Source organism: Schistocerca americana, chromosome 8 (assembly GCF_021461395.2).
Source record: "Schistocerca americana isolate TAMUIC-IGC-003095 chromosome 8, iqSchAmer2.1, whole genome shotgun sequence".
Lineage (NCBI taxonomy): Eukaryota > Metazoa > Arthropoda > Insecta > Orthoptera > Acrididae > Schistocerca > Schistocerca americana.
The window spans coordinates 282879467-282898925 of NC_060126.1; the positions used below are offsets into that span (position 1 = coordinate 282879467).

A 19459-nucleotide genomic window follows, 5' to 3' on the forward strand; every position below is an offset into this window, starting at 1 on the left:
TTCGGCTGAGGCAAGGCAGCTGCTGTATCCTTTTCAGAGGGACTGTCACGGAGTTCGTCGAGTGACATGGACAACCAACTGTACGTTAGGGCGGTCAGACGTACCACTGAATCCCGCTCCTCAGACTACCTCACTAATATTTCGAGACGCTAGCAACAACCCGCACATGTCGAGCCGTAGTTGTTTCCAGCAGACCTTGGCGGGTGGTACGATCACGTGCAGAATATAACAAACTCTTACCGCCGAGCTCCTAAAATTAGCTACGGCTCGGTGTAATACTTGCGCTGGCACCGAAATGAGCCGTTGTATTCGATAGAAAGAAAACCACAAAACTCGTGGGAGTGACGGGACCTATAATTTAGTCGACCTCTAACACTGCGCTGACCGTGATGCGGCCCGTCGCCTGGAAGTAAGGGTGACCCGGGGGGCCGCCATAACTCAGACTGGATGTTTCGCTTGGCTATGCCGTCATTCCGAGGCGGCTCCAGCGCTGGTCCTGCCCAGTCTGCAGCAAGTGTCTCGCGACGCTCCAGGGACCCCCCCAGCGCATCCCCTCCAGCGCTCGTAACGACCCGCCAAAAGGAAAAAAAAGGGGACAGTCTGATCCGAAGCCGAAAAACGAATGTCTACATTGGCGGACGGCGTAGGCGCCAAAGCCGTCATCTTTGGACCGCGTGGCAAAGGCCGTAGAGGGGAGAGGAGGGGAGTGGAGAGCGAAGTCGTACGCGTCCGACGAGGACCCACCTGTGTTTGCTGGACTGCTTCGTTGTTTGCCTTTTTTTTATTGCAGTAGAGGTGGACGATTCGGTGGCCCGGGTGGGTATAAATACGTTACACATCGCTACACTCCACCAGTCCGGCTCACGGTACGAACCTGGAAGCAACAACTACCAGCATAACCATGTACAAACTGGTAAGTGAAACCTGTAATTACAGTAACCGGCAACCTCAAGTTTATGATCTGATACAGAGTTTAAAAATATCTCGTTCATTTTGAGCGTATGAAATATTGTTCCCGCTTCAGCACTATATTACCTTTAACACTGAGATAGAAATTCTTATTCATCTCATTTATAGATAAACGAGGCGTTTATTACAACCATAGCTACTGTAGAGAACTGGATCAATTTTCACGAAATCGTTTTTGTTCGAATAGCTGTCAAATGTTTCACCTAATATGGTCGCACCCAGACAGCGCCAATTCTTACATCTCACTTCTTGTCGACCGTAAGCTTCGTTGGAGCATCTTCTCTAAGTAATTTCCTACAACCTTGCAACTCGTCAACTTCAGAAAGTACGAGATTATTTGTTTAATCGTTATTTTTAAAGAATTCTGCCATTCGTCTGACAGGATCAAGATATCATCACAGAAGTTTCATAAGAGCGCACACTCCGCTGCAGAGTGAAAATCTCATTCTGGAAACATCCCCCAGGCTGTGGCTAAGCCATGTCACAGCAGCATCCTTTCTTTCAGTAGTGCTAGTTCTGCCAAGGTTCGCAGGAGAGCTTCTGGAAAGTTTGGAAGGTAGGAGACGATTTACTGGCAGAAGTAAAGCTATGAGGACCGGCCGTGAGTCGTGCTTCGGTAGCTCAGATGGTAGAGCTCTTGCCCGCGAAAGGCATAGGCCCCGAGTTCGAGTCTCGGTTGTTGCACACAGTTTTAATCTGCCATTAAGTTTCATATCAGCGCACACTCCGCTGCAGAGTGAAAATCTCTTTCTCGATCATCAGAGATGTTTGCCGAGGTGACCTCCATTCTTATATATGTTACCCACGTTAATTGTGAGTGCTGTTACAGTAAGAATTACTATGTGCATGTGTTAGTGTCGTGTCCGGACCGATAATGTAGATTGATAGATGATCGTTTTAACTATAACCGATAACAGGCCCTTTAAACAAATGAGCTTGCAGAACAATAGGTCCGAAAGCTTTCTTTACTTTCAGGAAACATTTCTACAATTTATTGTCCAAAGGTATGGCTATCCCTGGACCCATGGTAGTGCACCTATCACAAAATTATTGCTGTGTGTCACAGCTCTAGATCTACATTTCTACCTTGACTTCGAAAGATACCTCAGTTACGTAGCATTATCTGTTTCAGGGGAATATTTCTAGAAATCTCCACGGAAATTCTCGTTATAAATGAACCGCCGGACCTATATATCATTTATAGTCCCCTCCATGTAACACAACTTATTTGTACATTAAATGTATTCGTGATTGCTAATATGGCCAACCATCAACTGTATAATGGAATGACGACAGTGAAAATTTGTGGTGGACCGGAACTCCATTGCAGATTTCCCGTTTATCGCGAGCAGTCGCCTTACCATTACGGTGCCCGATGACGACTCAAGGCCGCAACAAATTTCCAAATGCCGTCAAGCATACATCTACGTCACATGCATATAAGTCCAAAGAAACATTCCATCGTAATTCGTCATACGTCATATGTAGTAAGTGTTTAGAAACATCGCTGCTCCGGTCTACGTCACATGCATATACGTCCAAAGAAACATTCCATCGTAATGCGGAATAACACTACTACAATGTCGTATAACTAAAAAAAAAGGTTCAAATGGCTCTGAGCACTATGGGATTTGTACCTGCGACCGTAGTGGTCACGCGGTTCCAAACTGAAGCGCTTAGAACCGCACGGCCACACCGGCCGGCTCCGTATAACTCACTTGTTCTTTTGGAACATTATTCTACTATCATAGGAGACAATTAAGACTCAGGTCCCTCATAAAACTTCGTAGTGTGTCCTTAATACCACCACTTGATTACTTCTATTGTCAACGAACTTACGGAAATCCCCACCTATATATATACGCTGCCACAGGAAGCATCCCGTGTAGCTATACTAGATCCAATAAATTTCTATGCACGTTTCAGCCTAGACAGAACATAGATTAACATACATTTAAGATCTTCCTCTTCTATTATCTACATATTTATTTGATATGGACACATTAGATTTATTTTCGGAGGAACACGCAAATGTATCACATTCCTTTAGCCCAAAATGTGAACATCAGTAATTCTCTCTACGTAACCCGGAATGTTATTTGAAGTAAGGCCTGCGGCTGGAATAATTTTTCCTTACCCATTAGAAACTACAGAAGTCAAATTTTAATCATAAATTTCACCTACCGTGGAAGCAAGCTTAAAAGAAAATTCTTCTGTCAAGTTCGACTCGGTATCAAGGTCACAGAGGCAGAAAAATTAAATTGAGTGCCAGTGGTCTTCTGCTGTAGGATGATCACTCATGATGTCACGACAAGAAGCAACCACTCAAGGTCTTCTGTCTCCCCCACCAGCGCCCCACTTCTCACTCTGCGTAATGCAGACAGTGGGAGTTCCTTGGCGCCCGTAATAGGTGTCTGATGCTCGCTGGACTGACAAATATTCTAGCAAGTCACAGTGTTCGCATGATCCTCGTTTCGTGTGCACCGTATGGATTAATGGGCTTGACATTAGTTGTAAGGATATTCAGTTACCTTTCGGGAGCTACTCAGAAGTTACATAGGCATCAGTCGAGGAGAGTTGGTCATTAGGGAGATGTTGTGTGAAACAGCAGACCCTAACGTCGCTGTGTCATCTAGAAAGCGTTACTAATGGACCATTTACGTTCCTGATAGGTGGTAGCTGTTTAGAACTAGCAGTGATTCTGTGCTGCAATTTACTGCAAATGATTTAGAATGAAACATTTGGTCTGTTGAGACATCACAGCGTATTTCATATTGCATTCGGTCTTAAAAATTAAGTACTCTTTCCAATGAAAGACATAATGGACTCAAATAATAAAATCATTTTTATTAAACATGAATACATTTACTGGTGAAGAATATTGCTGTTGAAAGAGGTTTTTTTCTGGAAAGGTATGACGATAGGACTATTATTTCAGATGATTACTCAATTTCAGATTTAACTTTTAATTGCAGGGCTAAACTGAAACACATGGTAGGGCTACTTCGGTTCAAGTCGTCCCTGCTACTTCGTTTAGCGAAATGTTATGTGGAAAATTCATTCCACAGGAATATTATAGCGAAAGCTGATTTTCAGTTCTCACATCCGAGAATGATATTAGGAAACACTTATAGGTGTCCTTCAGTTTTGTCGAATGATGAGTTTTCGCACAGAGGCTGTGAATCAGTTGTAAGTGGCCTTCCGAGGTTGCTGCACCCAAGAGAGAGAAGGATAAAGCTCGTGAAGCTAGGCGCGTGGTCAAGGTCGATGACGCTATCCTAAATAAGGGACACCTTGCGGCCCGTCTCGTGTGGCAATAGGTTGCAGGCCGCAGGTGGCTTAATTGAGATACTCGTAGCAAAATAAATTTGTGAGAAGACCAACGGATAGCTACAGAATATTTTTTCTTAAATGTCACGGTTTCAGTGCTCGTTACCCCCTGAGGTAATTTTACACTCGTTACCTGCAGACTAGGTATTCACCTCGATAAACGACCTGAATGACTACAAAAATGACTCCAAATGCCTAACTAAAAGTCCTGAATGATTGATGACACAATATTAAAAACTATCATATGAGGCAATTATAACTTCCAACCGTTTTTCCCACATATAGAAATTGTGTTATTTCCAGCAGCCAACTGATATGGATCCACAAGTCCTTACTTCTGTATTTTTGTCCTACTGGTCGTATGAAACTGTTCCCGTTAGAATGATCAGAATAAACGCAAAATTTGAATCAGAGAGAAATATTATAAATGTGCCTCCTGCGAGGTATACGCCATAAGTATGACTGTAATAACGACAGAATGCAACGCCCGTTAATCTGGGACTTGACCCAAGTGGGGAAGTTTTGTGCAGCTATTAAAACGAAAGAACCAAATTCACTCGGATTATTGCATAAGCAAGTACGCCTAATACGTGACTGACAGGAAATGTCGCATATTTTTAATCCACAGTGTACGCTCCCTTAATGTTCGTAGTCCGATGAGAAGAGATATTGTTTCCTGACCCCAAATTGAAGGCACATAGGAATCTAACCAAATAGTAGAGCTCTGGTCGCTGTAGTTTCAGCTAACAGCCAACAAAACCTTAGGGAAACCAGTAAGTCGTGAGTTTAGTGCCTACTTTGGAGTACTTATTTATTACGTCCCTGTCATTTCATACATCCATTTCATATAAGTCATACTACAAAACTTTTCTTGCAGTTGGCGCTGTCTGCCCTCGTGGCCGTGGCGATGGGAGCTGTTGCGGAGATTGCCAAGGACGTCGTTCCCATCGTCAAGCAAGAAAACGTCATCAGCCCCGAAGGAAACTTCCACTACTCGTGAGTATATTGTCGATTTTGCTGTAGAACGGATGATCAGGAAATGAGTGTAATGATATTAGCTTCTGTCTGTGTTGTCAACCAAACTAATCAGAACGACGATATCAACGCTCGACGAATACTTTCATTCAACTACAGTTGTAGTATGCCGTAGCTGGGCCTGAGGATTAACAAAATTGGCTCTGTCAAAACAGTATCTCGTGCTGTATTGTGGAGAAAAGGATGGCATGCTGCTCAACTTCAGAACGGGGGAGACAAACGAAGCCTAATTTTTTTAGTCCTATCGGAAGACTAGGTACCCGATGAAATAAAAGTGATTTACTCCATTGAAGGCCGGTTGCCGACAGTATAAAGTTTAAATACATCTGGATACGAAATCATAACAACGCTAAATTTGAGAGGTACAACATTCAGTGATGTGCTGATCATCAAAAACAGACTATCAACGTGATAAATAGGAAAGATCAAAGAAAAATTGTTCACTGGCCGATCAGCAATATCAGGTACTAGCAGCCTAATTTGTCGAAACATCTGAGTATATAAGGTAATCAAGAAAGATTATACAGGGTGTTCGGAAATTCCTGTTACAAACTTCTAGGACTTTTAGACGGGACTAAGTGGATAATGTTCTGAACTGGAACTCCTGTCCGAAAACATACCGTTTACGTGATGCAACGATTGGGAAAGATGTTGGTAATTCGAATACTTTTACTAGTAATTTGGTAGGCGTGACCCAGTGTATCACTGGTTTTACAATTCCAATCATTAGTAACTAATGAAACAAAAAGGAAACGTGATACAGCACAGCATCATCAATTGGTGTGAGAGACGTCTCCTTGGAGCAGCACAGCCTGGTGATGGTGAAGGTACCTCTTCCTCGAAGGTGCTGCATAATTGTGGCAAAAGGGACTGCGATGGTGTGGGATGTTGTGGATAACGACCCTGATAAAGGTGACGAGCAGCTCTTCCATTACCGTGAGATTTGACGTATAGAAGGATCACGTCGCTGTATTCTGCAAGTATGTACTGAATTGTGTTGCTCTAACACTCAGGGACACAAGAATGAAGCTTGAACGAGTTCATAGAGGTAAGCTGGACGTCAAAGGACATCAGCCGATCCGGTGTAAGCAACCCCATCCCTACCATGACTACCCTGTTGCATACCTACCTAGCAAACATGTTTCCAAACGACTGTAACACAACTGGTTTGATGCGACCCGCCACGAATTCCTCTCCTGTGCTAACCTCTTCACCTCAGAGTAGCAGTTACAACCTACGACCCCAATCATCTGCTGGATATATTCCAATCTCTGTCTTCTTCTTTTGCCCTCTACAGCTCCCTCTAGTACCGTGGAAGTAATTTCCTCATGTCTCCACAAATGTATTATCCTGTCCCTTCTTACTATCAGTGTTTCCCACATATTTCTTCCATCTCCGATTCTGCGTAGAACCTGCTCATTCCTTACCTTATCAGTCCATCTGATTTTCAACATTTGTCCGTAGCACCACATCGCAAATGCTTCGATTCTCTTCTGTTCTGGATTTCCCACAGTGCATGTTTCACTACCATGCAATGCTGTACTCCAGACGTACATTCTTAGAAATTTCTTCTTCAAATTAAGGCCTATGCTTCGTACTCATAGACTTCTCTTGGTCAGGAATACCTCTTTTTGTCACTGCTAGTCTGATGTCGTCTTTGGTCCGTCTGTCATTGTTTACTTTATTGCCTAGGTAGCAGAATTCCTTAACTTCATCTACTTCGTGACCATCAGTTCGGTTTATCGCTATTCTGTTTTCTGTCTTTCTTCGATTTGTTGAAATGGCTCTGAGCACTATGGGACTTAACATCTATGGTCATCAGTCCCCTAGAACTTCGAACTACTTAAAGGTAACTAACCTAAGCACATCACACAACACCCAGTCATCACGAGGCAGAGAAAATCCTTGACCCCGCCGGGAATCGAACCCGGGAACCCGGGCGCAGGAAGCGAGAACGATACCGCACGACCACGAGCTGCGGACTTCGATTTATTCTCAGTCCACATTCTCTGTTCATTAGACTGTTAATTCCATTCAGCAGATCATGTAATTCTTCTTCACTTTCACTCAGCAATATCATCAGCGAATCGTATCGTTGATATCATTTCATCTTTAGTTTTAATTCGACTCCGGAACCTTTGTTTTAATTCCATCACTGCTTGTTCACCGTACAGATCGAACAGTAGTGGCGGAAGACTACATCCCTGTCTTACGCCCTTTTCAATCCGAGCATCTCGTTCTTGGTCGTCCACTCTTATGATTACCTCTTGGCTCTCGTATATACTGTATATTGCCCGTCACTGGCTATAGCTTATTCCTATTTTTCTCCTAATTTCGAACATCTTACACCATTTTACATTATTGATTGCTTTTTCCACGTCGACAAATCCTATGAACGTATCTTGATTTTTCTTTATTCTTGCTTCCATTATGAACCACGACAGAGTTGCTTCTCTCGTGCCTTTACCATCTCTAAGGCGAAACTGATCATCGTCTAGCACATCCTTAATTTTATTTTCCATTGTGTTGTATTTTATTCTTGTCCGCAACTTCGACACATGAGGTGTTAAGATGACATGGTGCGACTGCTGGCGCATCTGATTCTCTCTCTCATTACAGCTCCACTCCTTTTATACACGATTGTCATGCGCAGTCACTGACGTTTTGCTGTCCAGCACCATCTGTCGGACAGTTTGTGAACTTTGTTTTTTTTTTTTGGTTCTAATAAAACCCCATGTCGAGAACATACCTTCAGCGAGGAGTCAAGCAGTATATTGATTCCTCCTACGTATATCTCGCGAAGAGACCATGAGGATAAAATCAGAGGGATTAGAGCCCACACAGAGGCATACCGACAATCTTTCTTTCCACGAACAATACGAGACTGGAATAGAAGGGAGAAGCGATAGAGGTACTCAAGGTACCCTCCGCCACACACCGTCAGGTGGCTTGCGGAGTATGGATGTAGATGTAGATGTAGATGTAGACTGTGCGATAATACTCGCACTTGTCAGCTCTTGCTGTCTTCCGTAAGACCCTGTATTGCTAAGGACGAGGTAATCGGAACAGTTGTATGGCGTTTTGTGGGTGGACATTGGGCAGTCTGACAGAACAATTTGGGACAGTAGCCTTATTCGTCAGTCGAGTATCGGAACTGGATGCTCCAGCTCAAAAATTTGCGATTACGGCTCCGCCTTCGCACAGGGTACCCCCACGCCACGCACTGTGCGGTGGCTTGCGGAGTATTTCTATGGCGGAACTCAACCGGCTCGCCCTCCTCCTTGGCGCAGACAGTGGAACAAATGAAGACAGCGAAATCCTTTTCCGCAGGTTCGAGTCCGGCGATGGCACCCGCGCCGAGGAGGACGGCACGCTGGTGAAGTCGCAGGACCCCAAGGAGCCCGACACGATCGCGGTGCGCGGCAGCGTGTCGTACACGGCGCCCGACGGCACGCCCGTGCAGCTCACCTACACGGCCGACGAGAACGGCTTCCGGCCTGAGGGCGCCCACATCCCCGTGCCGCCGCCGGTGCCCGAGGCGATCGCGCGCGCCCTCCAGTACATCGCCGAGCACCCGCCCCCGCCAGAGGTGATCGCCGCCAAGAAGCAGTAAAAGACGTCGCTGATCCTCTGGCGGCACCGGCGCTCCTGGTCACGTCGGCCAGGATGGCGCCCGTCGCACGGTTCCCCTGAGCACTGCCCGACAGGGCAGCATCTCCGTCACCCCACTACTTCGACGACGACCCATCGCTCTGAACACTGTCCGCTGGCCGCCGTGCGGCCAGTCCCCCCCGTCTCTGTAACGTTTTCCCCGCCGCAGTCCCTCGTCTCCCCACAGTCCCCTTCCAAACTCTTCAGCAAGCTTTTATTGTAATTTTTGTATATCGCAACTGTATAATAAAAGCACATGTATATACATCAAAACATCTAGTTTACTTCTTTACTCACAATTACCAATACTTCCATCGAAAATCAGCGCAGTCAGTATATGAGGCCTATAACTACTGTGTGTGTTCATATGGAAACCCAGTTCTAAGCACAGAAGGGAAAGCAGAAAGGTGGAAGGAGTATATAGAGGGTGTATACAAGGGCGAGGTACTTGAGGGCACTATTATGAAAATGGAAGAGGATGTAGATGAAGATGAAATGGGACTGACAATTACCAATCCTTCCATCGAAATTAAGCGCAGTCAGTATATGAGGCCTATAACTACTGTGTGTTTTCAGATGGAAACCCTGTTCTAAGCAAAGAAGGGAAATCAGAAACGTGGAAGGAGTATATAGAGGGTCTATACAAGGGCGAGGTACTTGAGGGCAATATTATGGAAATGGAAGAGGATGTAGATGAAGATGAAATGGGAGATATGATACTGCGTGAAGAGTTTGACAGAGCACTGAAATACCTAAGTCGAAACACGGCCTCGGGAGTAGACAATATTCCATTAGATCTGCTGATAGCCTTGGGAGAGACAGCCCTGTCCATACCATCTGCTGAGAAAAATGTATGACACAGACGAAATACCCTCAGAGTTCAAGAAGACTACAATAATTCCAATCCCAAAGAAAGCAGATATTGACAGATGTGAAACTTACCGAACCATCAGTTTAATAAGTCACGGCTCCAAAATACGAACGCAAATTCTTTACAGGCGAATGGAAAAACAGGTAGAAGCCGACCTCGAGGAAGATCAGTTTGGATTTCGGTGAAATACTGACCATACGACTTATCTTAGAAGCTAGATTAAGAAAAGACAAACCTACGTTTCTAGCATTTGTAGACTTAGAGAAAGCTTTTGACAATGTTGACTGCAATACTCTCATTCAAATTCTGAAGGTGCCAGGGATAAAGTACAGGGAGAGAAAGGCTATTTACAATTTTTAAAGAAACCAGATGGCAGGTATAAGAATCGAGGGACATGAAAGGGAAGCAGTGGTTGGGAAGGGAGTGAGACCGGGTTGTAGCCTCTCCCCGATGTTATTCAATCTGTATATTGAGCAAGCAATAAAGGAAACAAAAGAAAAATTCTGAGTAGGTATTAAAATCCATCGAGAAGAAATAAAAACGTTAAGGTTCGCCGATGTCGGAGACAGTAAAGGACTTGGAACAGCAGTTGAAGGGAATGGACAGTGTCATGAAAGGAGGCTATAAGATGAACATCAACATAAGCAAAACGAGGATAATGGAATGTAGTCGAGTTTGGTGATGCAGAGGGAATTACATTAGGGAATGAGGTAAAGGAGTTTTGCTATTTCGGGAGCAAAATAACTGATGATGGTCGAAGGAGAGAGGATATAGAATGTAGACTGGCAATGGGAAGGGAAGCGTTTGTGAAGAAGAGAAATTTGTTAACATCGAGTATAGATTTAAGTGTCAGGCAGTCGTTTATGAGTGTATTTGTATGGAGTGTAGCCTTGTATGGAAGTGAAACATGACCGACAAATAGTTCGCACAAGAAGAGAATAAGATCTGTCGAAATGTGGTGCTACAGAAGAATGCTGAAGATTAGATGGGTAGATCACATAACTAATGAGGAGGTATTGAATAGAATTCGGGAGAAGAGGAGTTTGTGGCACAACTTGACTAGAAGAAGGGATCGGTTGGTAGGACATGTTCTGAGTCCTCAAGAGATCATCAATTTAGTATTGGAGGGCAGCGTGGAGGGTAAAAATCGTAGAGGGAGAACAAGAGTTGAATACACTAAGCAGATTCAGAAGGATGTCGGCTGCAGTACGTACTTGGTGATGATGCAGCTTGCACAGTATAGAGTAGCATGCAGAGCTGCATCAAACCAGTCTCAGGACTGAAGACCACAACAACAACCACTACTACTGTGTTTCAACTATTCATCTTACTGATCATAGCACTGCAATGGATCCACACGTTTAGTCAGTAACAATCGTCGTAATTATTATTCTCGTGTCAGAAACGTACAAAAAGAGAGTTTATACAATTATTGTCAGATCAACACATTTTATGTAGTCTTTGACCAAAATTTGGGCACTTCCACTACATATTCCGTTGTCAGGAAAGGTCATCTTCTGTGCAGGTGGCTGGGCACAGTCGACACTGGAGCGTATGTTAAACAGTCTGTTCTTCCCTGCAGTCACATTGGGTTTTGTTTTCTTCAGTGTATCCCCATTTTGCCAGTTTAGCTAGTGATCTGCCCACTCCTGATCTGAGCCTATCCAAGGACTTCCAGACTGGTCAATTCTCATCATGGCTAGGGGGTAAATATTTTGAAAATCTTTCCCAAGAACCAGGGTGGGATGTCTGAGCCCTCCATAGTAACAGTCTGGTTTCTTCGTCAGTCGTTGTTAGTTTCTCCGATGTCCCGAGGAAACTTTTCCTTCACCTTAGTCGACGTTGGTACGATTGTTGCCCATGCATGGGACGCGTTTCCACTTGCTTCCCATCGTTCTTTCCATTTTTGACGCTATTTCTCTTCGAACAGGAGGTGATGCAATTACTGCAAGGTGGTAGAGCCACTCGATTGGAGTCGAGTTTAAGAAACTACTTATTCTTTTTTCCAAAGTCGTAGCAAAAAATTTCACATTACACAGTTTTATGGCCCTAAGACTAGCAATGAAACATTCAATGACTCACGAATCATAATTTAGGTACTTCAGAGCCACCCCCCCGTACACACACAGACGTAGAACCATAGCATATTTTGCCTGCTTTAACTCACGTTGCATTAATTTTCTGACGGTGTTCTGATCCGTGAGTCATTGAAGGTTTCTTAAGGCCATGAAATTGTGTAATATGATACTTTTTGCTACGACTTTAAGAAAAGAATAAGTAGTTTCTTTGGCAAACGTTTTCTTGATCTAGCACTTTCAGTTCCAGCTCTCTCTCTCTCTCTCTGTGTGTGTGGGCCTATCCGAGTTCCACATGTCTTCACAATGTATGTGGGGGGGGGGGGGAGGGCGGGGGGGGGGGGTAAGGAACCAAATACCTGTTACCGTTTAAGAGATATGACGTCACATGCAATGAGATGCATGAAAAACTGGCACATAATGCACGACGTTTATATTTATTACTTCTGTGATTTCAATTCTAGTCGCAATAAATTGTCCAGACAGTAACGACAAACGCAGTTAAATGCACCTACAAATTTATATCATAATACCTCACATACCTCAAGAGATATGACGACATAACACTGAGATATGTCAAAACTGTCGCATAATGCATGACGTTTAAATTTCTTATTTTTTTGCTCCTAATTCTGTTCGCAACATATTTCACAGACAGTTCGTAGGGACGCTGAACATGCCTATCCAAATGTATAATTGTACCCGATACATATCTGAAGAGATAAGACGATATAAACACTTAAATGAGTGAAAAATGCCGTATAAGACACTCCTGCAGTCGAGTCAGATTAGGAAATCCCTGACACCTATCAGCACTTTTGTCAGCTTTCAACTGCGAAGCGCAAACGGCTGTAGGCGATGCCATAGCCATCTATTGAGCTACGAATAGGCTTTGCCTAGGACACTTGACGATATCGCTTTGTACAGGTAGACATGCGAACCAGCTGCACATGGAAACGTAAGAGGCCTGGAACGGCACTAGCGGTTAGTCTACTGCGCCCGAAACATCTCGAGGCCGATGTTGACTAATTCTCTCGCTCTGTCCATTTTCAACCTCCAAGGTATGGTAGAGTCTCACTGATAAAGTCCTTCAAGTAACCCAACACCACGACATGACACTGGTTCAAACGTTGTGGCTGGTCGCCACGCAGTTTGGAACAATCGGGCAATGATTCTGTTTTCTTCACTTATGTTACGGAGTAAGCCTATTGAGCAGTGTGAGGCACAACTCCTTCGTGCATAAAACAGCTGAGTCGAAAGCATCCCTCTCCCGCAGTCCAGGGATCACATTTTGGCGACGCAGATGACACGAATGTGTGCCGTTCACGCTGCATGTCCTTAGTCCTTGGGTTCCGACTTCCGTACCAGTACCGGCACCTGACCGGATGTCATGACACTAATGCTACTGACAACGCAAATTGCAGCACACACTCCGAAAAGCATTACTATAACGTATGGTAGCCATACGGTAAGTAGTTTTCCGAGTACACTGACTCAAACAGTGAAGGTTTAATTATATCCACCGAAGACTAACAGGAGATTGTTTGTGTCAGACTGCAAACAAACTACTCCTGCCAAACTTGCGGCACAGTTAAATGGCTGTATTATAATAGTCAATATACAATCTTATTAATACATGGCCATAAACAAGTTTACACAATAAGAATTTATCGAACAATGTCATGAACAACCCTATGAAATTTCAGAGCTCTGAATATAGTTTAAAAATGTAATAATTTGAAATACAAAATATAATAAACTATAAAAAACCGTGTACAAAATGAGGCTGTGGAACACAAGAATCTGAAGGCATATGTTCTGATAGCCTATTCACCAAATTAAATGTCCAAGAATACTAACTCGAATTCTTTACAGACGAATGGAAAAACTGGTAGTAGCCGACCTCGGGGAAGATCAGTTTGGATTCCGTAGAAATATCGGAACACGTGAGGCAATACTGACCTCACGACTTATCTTAGAAGAAAGATCAAGGAAAGGCAAACCTACGTTTCTAGCATTTGTAGACTTAGAGAAAGCTTTTGACAATGTTGACTGGAATACTCTCTTTCAAATTCTAAAGGTGACAGGGGTAAAACACAGGGAGATTGCAGTTGTAAGAGTCGAGGGGCAGGAAAGGGAAGCAGTGGGTGGGAAGGGAGTGAGAAAGGGTTGTAGCCTCTCCCCGATGTCATCAACATAAGCAAAACGAGGATAGTGGAATGTAGTCGAATTAAGTCGGGTGATGCTGAGGGAATTAGATTAGGAAATGAGACACGTAAAGTAATTAAGGAGTTTGCTATTTGGGGAGCAAAATAACTGATGATGGTCGAAGTAGAGAAGATATAAAATGTAGACTGGCAATGGTAAGGAAAGCGTTTCTGAAGAAGAGAAATTTGTTAACATCGAGTATAGATTTAAGTGTCAACAAGTCGTTTCTGAAAGTATTTGTATGGAGTGTAGCCATGTGTGGAATTGAAACATGGACGAAACAGTTTGGACAAGAAGAAAATAGAAGCTTTCGAAACGTGGTGCTACAGAAGAATGATGAAGATTATGATGGGTAGGTCACATAAATAATGAGGAGGTATTGAATAGAATTGGGGAGGAGTTTGTGCACAACTTGACAAGAAGAAGGGACCGGTTGGTAGGACATGTTCTGAGGCATCAAGGGATCACAAATTTTGCATTGGACGGCAGCGTGGAGGGTAAAAATCGTAGAGGGAGACCAAGAGATGAATACACTAAGAAGATTCAGAAGGATGTCGGCTGTAGTAAGTACTCGGAGATGAAGAAGCTTGCGCAGGATAGGGTAGCATGGAGAGCTGCATCAAACCAGTCTCAGGACTGAAGACCACAACAACAACAAATGTCCAAGGTGACCCGCTGGTCATGTGCAATGGATGAAGTCACCAACAGCTTTCTTAGAGCTATTCCCTGGAGCCTTCGGACTGCAACACGTCTCTCCAAACACAGCCCAGCGAGTGCGTCGCCTCCAGCGGGCCACTGTGAACAGATGAAGGACAACGCGGCTCACAAAACGCCCCTGCACTCGTCATCTACAGCACTAAAACTATAGGGAAAAATTACTCTCTACAAGCAGGCCGACGGAGCAAGATACCACATCACACTTTGCTAGGAGACGAAGTCAGAGATGAGACGCAAGGAAGCCTCTAACGACAGCAGGAAAAGCATGGCTCAGCATTATTTATACGAAGACTTTCAATAAAGTATAACATATGAAACTTCCTATCAGATTAAAACTATGTGCCGGACAGAGTCTCGAACTCGTGACCTTTGTCTTTCGCGGGCAAGTGCAAAGGTCCCGAGTTCGAGTCTCGGTAAGAGACACAGTTTTAATGTGACGGAAAGTATCAGCGCACAGTCCGCTGTAGAGTGAAAATTCCATTCTGGAAACATCCCCCGGGCTGTGGCTAAGCCCTCCGCGAAAGCCTTTCTTCCAGGAGAGCTAGTTCTGCAAGGTTCAAGGGAGAGCTTCCGTAACGTTGTGAATTTTGGAAGGTAGGAAGCGAGGAACTGGCGGTATTAAGGTTGTTAGGATATGTTGTGAGTCGTGTATGGGTAGCTCAGTCGGTAGAAGACTTGCCTACGAAAGACAAACGTCCCCAGTTTGTGTCCGGCACACAGTTTTAATCTGCCAGAACGTCTCGTATCAGCACACTCTTCGCTGCAGCGTGAAAATTTCGTTTTGGTGTAATATATTCCTGTAATACCGGTGACATATAGAAGAAGAGTTGCTTTAGATGCATGTCAGGACACCAATACCTGTAGAGACCTGGATTGTTTTGCTTGTGGTGGGTAATGTGTAGTATTTGGTGACAGATCATGTCAGGATTCTCAGGAGATTGCCGTAGTGAATTACTATCATACGCACATCTGGCAAGTGGAAATCCTCGAGCAATCATGGAGGTGAGCCATCAGGGTCGCTTCAGTACTAAATTATGACCAGATATTGTCACAGTCAGATTCATACGGCCGTACACTTTTCCAGACGGGTTACACGTAGGTGAGAGTGTTGTAGATTGTGACACTTTTCAGACTTTCACCTGGAGCCTTCCCTGTAAGAGAGGTTTCATGAATTTTCGTATACCATTTTTAAATCAAGGCATTTCCTTTTTATGTGCAGCAGTCTTTTTCTGAAATTACAAAAATTATTATGTGAAATTATGGTTTTTTCCGAATGCGAAAACATGTTCCATTGTTCAATACGGTCATGTACCTAGGAACAAATATTCTACCGATACTTAAAAGCGTTGCAATAGAGAAAATCTTGTCAGTATGTATTTAATTAGCTATGTACTGCACAGTAAGAATCAGTAAGTGAAATCAAACTAAGTAGAAGTTCATGAAAAACCAGTTACAAGCTAAATACATTTTGAAATAGAAGCAGTTTTAAACTAACGCAAATTTCCATTTTCAAGACATGAATGACAGTTTAGACAGTGCAGAAACTCAGTTCATTTGCTACTGTTGCATGTTACATAGTAAAAGACTTTCTGCTTCAAGTTACAATATCCCAATGGAAGAAGTATGGCTTAACTGTCCGCATGTTACATAAATAGCTTTAAAAGTACATAGAAATGTACCCACCAAAACATTTTGTTACTCTAAAATTAACAATATATACGAAATAGCTTTAATGTCTTAAACAGAAATTAAATGTGGAGAACAAGAAATATCTACGAATGCTGCACAAAGCGCATCTGAATGTCTCACACACCAAAAACTATAGAAAAAAATGGTTCAAATGGCTCTGAGCGCTATGGGACTTAGCATTGGAGGTCATCAGTCCCCTAGAACTTAGAACTACTTAAACCTAACTAACCTAAGGACATCACACACATCCATGCCCGAGGCAGCATTCGAATCTGCGACCGTAGCGATCGCGCGTTTCCAGACTGAAGCGCCTAGAACCGCTCGACCACAACGGCCGGAAAACTATAGAAATAGATGGAAACAACTCACAGATGTCTGTGTAATGAACATTTGTTGTCTCTAGTGCACAAATTCTTCATGTGATTCTAAAATCAATCACTTGCCTGAAGTACCGACCAAAAACCATAATATCTCTTTAGGTTCACTCTCTCCTACTATGTGCCACCGATATCTGTTCGATGAATTACTACTGGAGAAAGTTATCCTTGCAGAAACACAATGACTGTGGTCTATGTGCCACAGTTGATCAACCTGTATTCAACGGATCGAACGACAGTACCTTCTGACAAAGTTTCCTGGTCAATGGACTGGTTGAGGAGCCCCGGTGGCGTAGCCACCCCTTTACCCGGATCTGAATCCATTGGATTTCTGGCGATGGGGACATCTAAAGGTACTGGTGTATCCCCAGGCCTACGACAATGTGCTGAAATAATAAGAGCATTTGTTTAATATATATGAAGTCATACGAACGGAGGCAAGTGTGTTTGAATGATTAACTGCGAAGAAGGGTGAAGAATGTGTCAAACTGCTTGGTAAAAACGTTCAGAGCTGCCTATGGTGTCTCCTTGTAAGTAAAAGACAGATGGGTGTGGCAGGACAGACTAGAGCATATTTCCAGAGCATATTGGTTTCTGAACACATTAGAGGAACTTTTCTTCCACCTTTGTCCAGCACTAACTCCTGCTGGAATATGCGTCACTAAAACAAAAAAACAAAAAAAAAAAAAAAAAGAGAGAGAGAGAGAGAGAAGAAAAAATACTGCATGTGCCCTGTTAAAAGGCGAGTTTCTGACAATGAAAAATATAGGTCGAACATAACCGACCATTCTGAACAGGGTGTGTGAAACGAGTAACAAAAATTTCGAACAAATGTGTATTGCATAGAAAATAGTGAAAACAGAGTGGGGTTCCAAATACAGTGGCCAAATACTAAAAGCACACAATGCGTGACTACGTGTTGGTTGAAGTGTAACCCTTAGGAGCTCTTCTAGTAGTCGTAATTACAAAAAGGCACTGAAAAATACATTGAGAGAGGGTGAAAAAGGATACAATGGGAGATGCAAGAGCATCCTTGTAGGCCAGAATACTCGCCGAGTTATCTGTTGGTCATACGTGTTAAGGTTAGCAGAAACCCACTAATAGACAATCTGAGACCTTAATATGCCTGGTATATGACATTAATTTCGATGGATAACACAGATAACAGAAATGATTAAATTCCTTTCACGAACACGTCTGAAATGAAGGCTGTTAGCCACAGCATGCAGCGCAATCCTTGTGGAATACATCCACCCCGTCTCGTGGTCATCAATGAAGGACAGGCTGGTGCAGTTATACTTGTTTTTGTGCGCTAGCAGAAGTTTTCATCATAGTGTCTGACCTACGTACGAAAACAAAGCAACGGACATACATCTTGCTTTAGGAATATCGCCCCTGAATAGGTATTCGACATAACGTAAGCGAAAGAGCTGGCCCCGGTCCTAGTAGCAGGGTGCCGTAGGTTTCCGGAAGGGTGAAATATTGCTGACAATTGGAAAAACTAAAAGGTCATTCGCGTTTTCAAGAAGAGTTTTCGAACATACATACGAAGTAAGAGAGCTATATCTCTGACGACGGACTGTTGTGGAAGCTGGTACATGTTTTATGCTCACGTATTATGAAGCCTTTGGAGACAGGAAATCTGCTCTGTAGGAATCATCATGGATTCCGGAAACATAGATCTTGTGAAATCCATCTCGCTCTGTTCGTCTACGAAAACCGAAAAGGGGGCAGGTAGCGTCACCCAGGCAGATGCTGTGTTCCTCGACTTCCGTAAGGCAATCGACATAGATCCGCATTGTCCCCATATTGAACAAAATACCAACGTACGGAATATCTGACGAACTGTATAAATTGACTAAAGAGTTTCTATCGAACTGAACTCAGTATGTCATTTTCGATGGAGAGAAGTCTTTAGACGTAAAAGTAATTTCGGGCACATCCCAAGAGAATGTTAGAGTACCAGTACTTTGTACAGTATATATAAAAGACAGACAACTCATAGGAATTTCCATTAGGGTACTCACGGATGATGCTGTTTCATACTGAGACGTTGCTAGGTTAGAAAATCATAGGGAATTGCCGGAAGACATGCAGAGTACGTATACTTGGTGCTGAGAGTAACAATTGACGCTCAACGTAAACAAATGCAACATATTGCGCATACATAGACAGGAAGACACGAATGAAGAGCAATCACTAGAAGTAGGTACTTTCATAAAACTTCTCGGAGTATGCGTACGGAGCGATAGCGTAAAGTGGAACAAACACAACGAACTAATAGCAGGCTGGCACAGGCTAGACTAAGAATTATCGGAAGAGGTCTCATGAAACGTACTCCATCAACATAGTACGTGGCCTACAGAAACGTCATTCCACCAGTAGTCGAACACTGCTCGTCAGTACGGGAAGAAAACATTGAGTTTCGTTACAGGTTCGTTAATAAAGCACGAAAGTGTCAGGGAGGTGATCAACCTACACCAGTAGCAGACGCTGTAAGAGAGGCTTTCTGTGGTTTACCATTAAAGTTTCAAGAG

The 19459-nt window shown here is 43.5% G+C and overlaps 1 protein-coding gene across 1 annotated transcript; it reads left to right on the forward strand.

The window, feature by feature from the left end:
* Positions 1-756: 756 nt before the first annotated feature.
* LOC124544948 (endocuticle structural glycoprotein ABD-4-like) lies at positions 757-9258 on the forward strand. Its single transcript, XM_047123695.1, has 3 exons — positions 757-913; positions 5177-5295; positions 8665-9258. The coding sequence occupies exons 1-3, from the start codon at positions 902-904 to the stop codon at positions 8945-8947; spliced, it is 414 nt and encodes a 137-aa protein (XP_046979651.1). The 5' UTR covers positions 757-901; the 3' UTR covers positions 8948-9258.
* Positions 9259-19459: the final 10201 nt, after the last annotated feature.